At 44.9% G+C, this 9,795-nt stretch overlaps 1 protein-coding gene across 1 annotated transcript; it reads left to right on the top strand.

Moving 5' to 3' along the window:
- The first annotated feature begins 1,676 nt into the window (after positions 1 to 1,676).
- Positions 1,677 to 5,760, top strand: UBB (ubiquitin B). Its single transcript, XM_075771222.1, has 3 exons — positions 1,677 to 1,834; positions 3,174 to 4,033; positions 4,675 to 5,760. The coding sequence occupies exon 3, from the start codon at positions 4,681 to 4,683 to the stop codon at positions 5,596 to 5,598; it is 918 nt and encodes a 305-aa protein (XP_075627337.1). The 5' UTR covers positions 1,677 to 1,834; positions 3,174 to 4,033; positions 4,675 to 4,680; the 3' UTR covers positions 5,599 to 5,760.
- The last annotated feature ends 4,035 nt before the right edge of the window (positions 5,761 to 9,795 follow it).

Here is a 9,795-nt window from a genome sequence, read left to right as displayed (position 1 = left end):
CTCGGCTCAGACACAGCAGAGAGGATGTGAACAAAGAGAACTCCTTCGCTGCAGTGCAGCTTGGATCAGATCCAAAAGACTCACAGGCAGGAGGCAGACTGAAAAGATGCAGACAAGTAATTTTTAGAATAGACCTAGATATTAATCGTTGCTTTCACTGGCATAACATGCAGACACAAACCTGTGATTTTAGGCTGATGGCGTCTTTATAAAACGCCCTTTAGAAGTGTCCTTACATCAGAAGCATCATGAATTGCCACACCTTCCTCTGGGTCATCTAGACCTACAGAGAAAGATGAGACCAAGCCTGTTTATTGTGGCAGCACAGATCTTAAAGCTGTATCCCATGTGTCCTGTGAAGTCAAAATACGCTTTAAACAGGTAGACAGAGGAGTATAGTTCATTTTCCTCTTTTTACCACAAATCTGGGTATCTATTTGTTTTGTTTAAGCTTTCAGCTCCTGAAGTTGGTAGCTTATTATAAACTTTGCTTATTCAAGATATTTTTAGCATAAGGCTTAAAAAACAAAACTCAAGATAGTTGTCTTTTTTTGGTAGTCTCATAATATTCAAAGTACTGCGAGGTTGACTGTAATTGTGACTCACTATTTTTGTAACCCTTGAGCTTGGCAGTAGGAGGACAAGCACTAACATGCCACAGCTCTGTTTGTCTTGTGGTTGGAACTTCAGCAAAGACTGGGCCTCATTGCAGTTTTACAGGTTTGGGGAGAAATATTTATCTCCACAACTGTAAATAGGTAAATATTATTATGCTGTGTCATACACAGTGAGAGAGACCTGAGGTAGGTAAGAGTAATATTATGATAGGAATATACATTATTTTTTCCCTGTGGCAAATAGCCCTATTTTTATCTGAACAAAGGAACAGTACTGAACTTGCTACACATACTCAAATCACCTGACTGGCTGGCTGTCCCAAGTTAAACCCTGGTAAATAAAGATAAACAGATTGCTTCATTTGACATTGGTCACGTAGAAGTGATATGCTGTTGCTAGGACATTAGTGTACATAAAAAAACCAGACCCAGCTTGTGTTCTAGAATGTACAGGTTCATTGGAAACATTTCTTTGACCCCAGATTCTTCTCTTCTGAAAGTAGGTTGCTTTGTACAACTGCCCAATGACCTACTTTTGAAAGCACTTGGAAAGAAATACGTGTTCCCAACTGCAGGCCCCATGCCCTGGCAAAGGCTGGAACCACCTGTGCAGTCAAGCCAGTCACAAGATAGAGGTTTCTGTTTTTTCAGCTTTGCATTTATTTATATACAGTTCACAGTCAGCTGCTTGATGATTTTTATTCACCAAAAGCTACTAGAGAAAGAGCTGATATGAAGTGTGTAACATTCAGGGCACGAGTTTACCACACAGAAAAAGCCAAGGGTCAAGAAAAGAGGTATTTAAGAAGCCCTCAGTATTCAGCACACCCTCCACTTCCCCAAAACAAGAGGTGGGCTCTGTACAGGCATGTAGATGGCTATCGCAGATTAATAGTAAGGAGAATTCAATTAATCCAATCAGTGGGAGGCTGCAAAATGCTAATGGTGGCTAGCACAGAGTACCTTGCCATAGGCTATGGAGATTAGTTTAATTCTGCTAGGCCCTGGAGTTGTGTGCACAAAGCCTAACTCTTTTGTTTATCTCTTTTGACAGAGGGATAACTGAGGAAAATAATGAGGCTTTTTGCACGGAATGGATGAATTTAATCCGTAATTGTTTTTAAAATGGAGTCTGCATTCAATGTCAGCACATTGCCTGCTTGCTTTGGGTAACGTCATTTCCCTAAAGAATGAATTTTTCAGGAGCCATTAACAAGGTATTTAACGAACTACCCATGGTAGACCCATCTTGTTGGGACTTTATTCTGATGTGTTGACTTGAATAAACACAAACCAAACAACAATAGTGAAAGAAGATTAGTCATTGGATTTAGCCATACTTAGAAAAAAAACTAGGGAGGGCTCCTGTGTTTTCTGGTTTACACAGAAAGGAAGAAAAAATTACAGAAATTTCTCCTTCTCCATCTAAAGGGACATGAAAAAGACATGCACACTAAAATCCTTAATACAAGTCTGATGTGCTCAAACACAGGCCAGTCTTTAGATTAGCCCATGGTTAATCTCCAGCCTAACAGACATGGTCTTTCATATTTGTAAATACTAGTTACTTGTGGCCTTCCTCTCAGGAGTCCATGGTATTGTTCGGCTGGGGGACATGGTTCCTGGAGCAGTGCCTGGGATATACAGTATACATGGGCCAGCCTTGGAGCAAACATTTAGTCACCCTGGCACCAGGCAAACAAAACGAACCTATTAGAAAACACTGAGCAAAGCTGGCAGCACAAAGAAAACAAATGTGGTATTGCCTAAATCTGCCCTTTGTCCTAAATTTATGTAGCTCAATAATATTTCCAAGGTCGGTTATTGTCACGGAGCTGTCTCTGAACTTTCCAGTTACCATTTTCCTCTCTTCCTGTTCCCACATTGCAAATAATTACTGTTGGGATGACTTATTTCCTTTTTACTGTAAACTAGGAGGTGGTAGCAGACACAAGCCCTGTTAGGAAAAAGGAAAGCAAAAGGGTGGTGGTGTTGGGGTTTTTTTTGCTTGTTTTGTTTTTAAGGGGGAAATAGGGTAGCTCTATACTGAATCCTGCCATTTATATATGTGCTTCTGTTTTGTGAGTGGAGGATTTAACAGCAAGTTCGTCTGGCTTCACTGAAGGAGCTAGCAGCAGATAAAACACTACCACATAAAATAAAAACCTTTCTTGATTTTGTGTACTCAATATAATATGAGTTAGGAGCCACTCTAGAAGGTATAATGCAGCTTAATCAATACAATGCACATTTCCACATTCAGTTCACAGAAGGAAGTTGCTCCATAACCTGATCAATGCTTCCTGTTCCAAAGGCAAGTAAACAGCTATTTGAATGTCAAATGTCAGCATTTCATCACAGGGGTTGTTTTGTAACCTCACTTAAAAGAATCGTCAGCCGGCTGAAATTGGTTCAAAGGGATGCATGGCAAGGGGAACACTCAGCCTGCAGCAAGCCTCACACACCAGGAATCACCAGCACCTGCCACATTTCTAAATAACATCTTTTTCCCAGTTTTTCTAACTCACTTCTGCTCTTCCTGGCTTTTCCTTACAGCCACAGACAGGACTGGCCCTACAGCCTATTCCAGACCCTGCCATAAATGCTTCACACCACCCCAGGGAATGGGGTCACTCAGATGTGCTGGTACCTCTGTGGGTCAACAAAAAAAGGTAACCCCTCTCACTTCGGAGCACTCGTCCCCCTATCCACACCAGGCTATTCCCTCAGCGTTGCCCAGGGCTAACACAGGGGCTAAGAAAAGCGCCCCGGTCCCATCACCCCCAGGCCGGCGGCACCCCGCACACCTCTCCCTCAGCAGCCCCTCCCGCCATCAGGGCGGCAGCGATAGCCCGTGTGCCCACGGCCCCCTCCCCGCCGAAATCTGCCTCCGCAAGGCGGCTCCGCCCTAGCAACAGCGCTGACCTCACCGTGCACCAATCAGCGCCGAGCAGTACCCGAATCTTCCAGAGCTTTCCTTACAACCGCCCCCCTCACCCTTCTCTAGCTTCCCCCTCCCCCCCCCGGATCAACCAATCAACGCCCCCTGTCCTTACTGCTGCACCAATCAATGCCCAACTTCCCGGTCTTTCTACTGACCGTTTCACGGCACTTCCAGATCCACCCGCGCCCTCAGAAATTTCCAGATTTTTAGGAGTCTGAGGTCCCACACTAAGGCTCCAGGACCCCTTTGCCCCTGGAAGAGAGATTGGAGAGACAAAAAGGCGAGTGTTTTTCATAGCAGTGGTCTTTTACTTGGGACTACTTTGGCAGGCGGATGAACACGTCAGTGTATGAGGGCGGGGACTGTTGGCCGATAACCCTATAAATAGCGGTGGGGCTGCGTCACTCAGTAGAGCACAGCTGGAGCGGGGCAGTGCGGAGCTTCTGGCGAGTCGGCGATCAGGGCCGGAGACGTGAGTGGAGCGGTGGGGGAGTTTGGGGGTTGGAAGGGGGGAAAAAAAAAACAGGACAATTTTTCTGGGCAGGAAGGTGGAGAAAAACAATTATCTCTCTGGGTGGTAGTGGGTGCTTGTCGGGTGGTCTTTTTGGTGGGGGGGGGGGGAAGGAACCGGGGGGGAGGGAATTGCGCAGGGTCTAGTCTTACTCTGAACCATGTTGTTCAGAATTGAGGAGAAGTTACAAAAAAATAAAATTGGTTCTTTACGAGAAAGACTAGGTTCGTGATGAAAATGGCGGAGGCGGTGCCGGTCTCCCCCGGAAGCAGGCTGCTGAGTCACCGCTTGGGGCGAGCAGTGCGGCGCTGCCGCCGCCATTCGCCCCCGGGAGCTCCCGCGGCAGCGGTGCGGCAGGCTGCCGTGCTGGGGGGCGGCGTGCGGAGAGGCTGTTAGGGAACTTCGTATTCCGACACTCAAAACGAAGTTTAATTAGTCAAAAGTAAACAGCTGAGAAATGGTGGTAGAAAATTTTAATTAAAAGGAAAGTTCCAACCGGTATTTATATAGTGCAAAATAGCAGCAGCGATTTCTTTATTGAAAATAATTACAGACTGTTCTTGACTAAGTAGCTAAAACTGAAAGTTATGTATGTTTTGCAGTTAAACATGCAGATCTTTGTGAAGACCCTGACTGGCAAGACCATAACCCTTGAGGTTGAGCCCAGTGACACCATTGAGAATGTGAAGGCCAAAATCCAGGACAAGGAAGGCATTCCCCCAGATCAGCAGAGGTTGATCTTTGCTGGCAAGCAGCTGGAAGATGGCCGCACCCTGTCTGACTACAACATCCAGAAGGAATCTACCCTTCACCTTGTGCTGCGTTTGAGAGGTGGCATGCAGATCTTTGTGAAGACCCTGACAGGCAAGACAATCACCCTCGAGGTTGAGCCCAGTGACACCATTGAGAATGTGAAGGCCAAAATCCAGGACAAGGAAGGCATTCCCCCAGATCAGCAGAGGTTGATCTTCGCTGGCAAGCAGCTAGAAGATGGCCGCACCCTGTCTGACTACAACATCCAGAAGGAATCCACCCTTCATCTTGTGCTGCGTTTGAGAGGTGGCATGCAGATCTTTGTGAAGACCCTGACTGGCAAGACAATCACTCTCGAGGTTGAGCCCAGTGACACCATTGAGAATGTGAAGGCCAAAATCCAGGACAAGGAAGGCATTCCCCCAGATCAGCAGAGGTTGATCTTCGCTGGCAAGCAGCTGGAAGATGGCCGCACCCTGTCTGACTACAACATCCAGAAGGAATCTACCCTTCACCTTGTGCTGCGTTTGAGAGGTGGCATGCAGATCTTTGTGAAGACCCTGACAGGCAAGACAATCACTCTTGAGGTTGAGCCCAGTGACACCATTGAGAATGTGAAGGCCAAAATCCAGGACAAGGAAGGCATTCCCCCAGATCAGCAGAGGTTGATCTTCGCTGGCAAGCAGCTAGAAGATGGCCGCACCCTGTCTGACTACAACATCCAGAAGGAATCCACCCTTCATCTTGTGCTGCGCCTGAGGGGTGGCTGTTAAGTTATTGTGCATCTTGCTCAACCACAAGATGGCCAATAGCTCTTGTGTTTGCACTGTAGTTCTTTAATGTCTTAAGTTAAATGCAAAGTTAATGCAAGCCTCAGTAACTGCTGAATGACTGTCTGTTGAAATGCTAATAAAGTTTTCTGTTGCACATGACAACTTGTAGTCTGTCTCAGTTCAAGCTAGTAAAACCAGTGTATTTTAAGTGACGTGTTTACTTTAGCTTTGTTCCTTGGCAGTTTAAGCCTCTTTGCATGTATAATGAGGACCTTGTGGATGAAACCTCTGGATTAAAGTCTTAATTTAAGCACTAATACCATGTTATTTTTTCTTCCTAGAGTTTAATGCAACTTTGTTTCAGGGAAGGATAGTTCTTTGAAAGGTCCCAGAGTCATCACCAACTAAAGGTCGTATGACTGTTGTTAGAGTGGGGTGGGGTGTGCTGCAAGGTGGGAAGTGGTGGTGTGTGTAATGACTGTGGTTGAGAGATGAGTGAATGGTTTTGTTGCCTGACACTGCAGTGAGAATTGAGCTTCAGGGTGCTTTGGGGGGGCTACACAAGCAAACATGAGTGCTTGTGTATATTTTTAAGTGGGGAAAATGGTTATTCCAGTGACAGCCTGTTCAAGGTACGCTTCCCAAAAGGATGTGGGGTGTCTGGCTGAACTACATGGAATGTGATCTGGGGGGGGGGGGGGGGGGGGGGGTAGTTCAGTGAGAATTGCTGCTGGTGCAGGGCAGGCTGCCTTACTACCCTGGCTGTAGTGAAACATGGAATGGCGGTGCATGACTGAGCAGTAGAACAATCTACTGATTTGGTTTAAGTAAAAGTGATATAAACAATGTGAAAAGTTGGGGAGTTTCTACTAAAGCCTTGGTGGTTTGGGGGGGGGGTTTATGTTTTTTAAGGGGTGGGCAAAGGAAACTTGCCCGAAGGGGTGGGGTTACAGTGGTTTAGTTAACTCTGGTGGTGACTGTAAGCAGGTGCAGTTTCACAGAACCTTGCCCAGGTTGTAAGACTCATGGCTGCCAAAGTCTGTTGAATTCTGACAGCTGCTTAACTTGAAATGGGAACATTGGCATCTGTGTGCACCGTGTTTCTGTGCTGGTGCACTTTTTGCTGATGGGCATGTATTATGCACCATTGGGTTGACTTTTTTGGTCCAATGTAGTGTTGCTGTGAAAGTTCATTCCTCTTGAATTTCAGCTTTCAATTTAACAACACAGAATGTGTGCTTGTATTAGCAATGCATTCTTGGTATGGCTACCTTCATGGCCAGAAGGTTCCACTGCTGTTTTCATAGAAAACTGCATGTTGGAACTTCAGTGTGGATTTGGTGGTTAGAACCATAAGTTTATTTTCAGCAGCAGGGCTTGTTTCCTTGTCTGCTGTGTCTAGCTGTGCTAGCAGAAATGTGGAGTTCTGTAAACAATTGCTGTTTCTGCCATAAGACATACTTCCCTGAGATCGAGTTTTCCTGCAATTGCTTTTACCTTGCCTTGATTTTACACTTTTTCCAGTTTAGCCACTTAGCCAGGTCTTGTTTTTTCCAGTTTAGCTACTCAGGCAGGTTGCCTGGAGGGGTTGTGCAGATTTCTTCTTGAAAATACTCAAAAGCTGTCTGGATGTGGTTCTGGACAACCAGCCCTGGGTGGCCTTGGCTGAGTAGGAGGGCTGGGCAAGGTGATCTCTAGAGGTCCCTTCCAGCCCCAACCATTCTCTGATCCTGTCACTTCAGATGGGGCATCTGATAGCTCCACTTTGAGTAGTGTGTAGATTTATAGTCCAGAGGAGATAGGGCGCTGAATAAATTTACAGCACTTAACCTTTTTCTGCTGATGATTTGTTCCATGGAAAAACTAGCTGGGATCCTGGGAAGGCGATGTGTAGCTGGCTGAGTGGGTCTGCACCAGCTTCCCAGTGCGACTTTATTCAGCCCAAGCCAAACCTATGTTGAACCTTTGCTTCTGCTGGTCGTTCTGGTCTTCCTGTTGTGGATGGTCCGCAAGCGGAGCCATATGCGGAGCCCACTTCAGCCTGACCTTGCACTGAGGTAATCAGCAGGCAGAGGGGGGAGTGTTGAGGCATTCTGTGATGGTGGGGAGCAGCTCAGGCCTTGTTCAGGCAGCCTGAGCTGAGAGTGTGAATCTCTCTTTTCCCCAGCCCGTTAGGAAGATTTGCTTAAGTGAGGCTTGTGCTGAAAGTTAAATTAGTTCTGCGTTTGGCTTACTAGTAATGGCACAAGAACGGTGCTTCCTTAAAGCCAGAGCAGGAGGAGTGAAATCCCCAGGTGCTGTTGTGTGGCAGCGCTGCCCTGGGTGCTCTGTTCCCTGAGAGGACATGGGGACTCTTGTGTGGGACTTGCGCTTGTCCTGCCAAGCCGCTCATCCCCAGCTCACAGCGGGGTGGCAGTCACTAGGTGCAATAGATGACTGCCAGGAATTTTGTCATTAATAAAGAGAAATATTTGCAATTTATCTTAAATGATGTGAATTACGGAAATTCATATAAATTGCAAGGAAATGTAAATATGAATTTGCATAATGTTTATGCTGAAGAAGTTACAAGCAAAAAAGGTATGAGGCAATATGAATGATAAGATACATTTGTTTTTCTTACACTGTGGTGTACCTCAATCCAATCTACTTGGAGCCAACTATTCATAACTAAAATAAATGAGAATTTAATAGGCTTTAGCCCGAATCTATGTGCTATTAAAATAGAATAATCCCAATGCCTCCATATTGACAACAGATTCTGATAACATCTTTTAATCCTGCTGCAACTTGAGCTTTGTGACTGGCCTTTGTGCTTTTTCTCACAGCTTCACTTAATTTCCAGTCTGTTCTCTCTTAAAAGATTCCAAGATTTCAGGGGTTTTGTCTTCTGTGCTTCTAAAAAAAGTACTGTCTGGTTTAAGAAGGCAAAATGAGATAACCCTGTTATGCTCAGGTTTTGAGTTGTTTAGTGTTTTGCTGTGGTAGCAGCTGCCCCAGAACATAATCGTATGGGGAGAGTGAGAGTTGAGGCAGACGCACATTGGGAATACATTGGGTATTGTTGCAGCCTTGTCTGCAGGTCCAAAGGCATTGCGTGGTAGCTGTGGTCAAAGATCCTTGGCTGCATAATTTTGTATTTACGGAACATCCCTGCATCATCAAAACCAGCCTTCTTTGGAACTTGAGTTTTTAAATTAAACACGTTTCTGTTAACTGTTTCATACAAACATTAAGCGAATGACTAGCATTCTCACAAGTGTACGTTTGCAAGTCCTTTTCGCTATTTTTGAAGAATTTCCCATAGAGGCTGTTGCCAGAAGCAGCAGCAATTCAGGTTTAGGGAGTGGCCACTGGATGTCAGTGTTTCTCCACAGAAATGGTGTTTGGTAACACCGTTGGGTTTCGTATTCTGCTGCTGTTTGATTGTCAGTGGAGCATTCCTTCAGGCTGTAATCCTACAGAAAGGATACGTCAAGGAGAAAGATACTTCCATTTAAGGAGTAAGAGAAGTGGATGGTTCCTGAGAAGTGTATACATAGGAGCCTTTAAATAATACGATGTAGGACTAGTAGTTACAGAAATACTGTCATGTAAATTAATTGAGTCCCCAGGACTATCGGACAAGTTCTGACAAGGAATTATATTTAAGAATATTTGGATTTTAGAATGGGTGCTGGCTGGTGTCTCCAGAGGAATAGAACTCCATCTGTGTCACTAACAAATGAAGCTGCTAAAATTCATCCCTTCAGTGTAGGTTTTACATAACAGTTACATGAAAGAAAGAAAAAAAAGTCTGGCCTTGCAAAATACTTGATATTTTCCTATGTGTGAAACTACACCTTTAAAAGAAACACTTTCTCTCTTTTAGCCATGTGGCTTTTGTGAGGTTTGAATGAAGTGCTGGCCTACCTGTTGTTCTGGAGAAAACATTAATGGTCCACCCTCGTGTGCTGTCATTACAGGCTTCCTCCTCCTGTGAAGATGATTTTTGAGCTGCTGCCCCTTAGAATGGCTACAGATCAATGCTGTAATTAAATTACAGACACATGTAAGTGACTTTGATCTTCTGTTTACAGCATACAGAAGACATCATATTAATTGTGAGACTACTGTATTTTTCAGTATTTGGTAAAAATGTGTACTGAGGTGAACAGAGAATACATATTTTGGGAAATGTGCTTGTTTCCATCTTTT

Source organism: Balearica regulorum, chromosome 19 (genome assembly GCF_011004875.1).
Source record: "Balearica regulorum gibbericeps isolate bBalReg1 chromosome 19, bBalReg1.pri, whole genome shotgun sequence".
Lineage (NCBI taxonomy): Eukaryota > Metazoa > Chordata > Aves > Gruiformes > Gruidae > Balearica > Balearica regulorum.
Note: the sequence above shows the minus strand (reverse complement) of the source record. Positions and strands in the feature narration are given on the sequence as shown.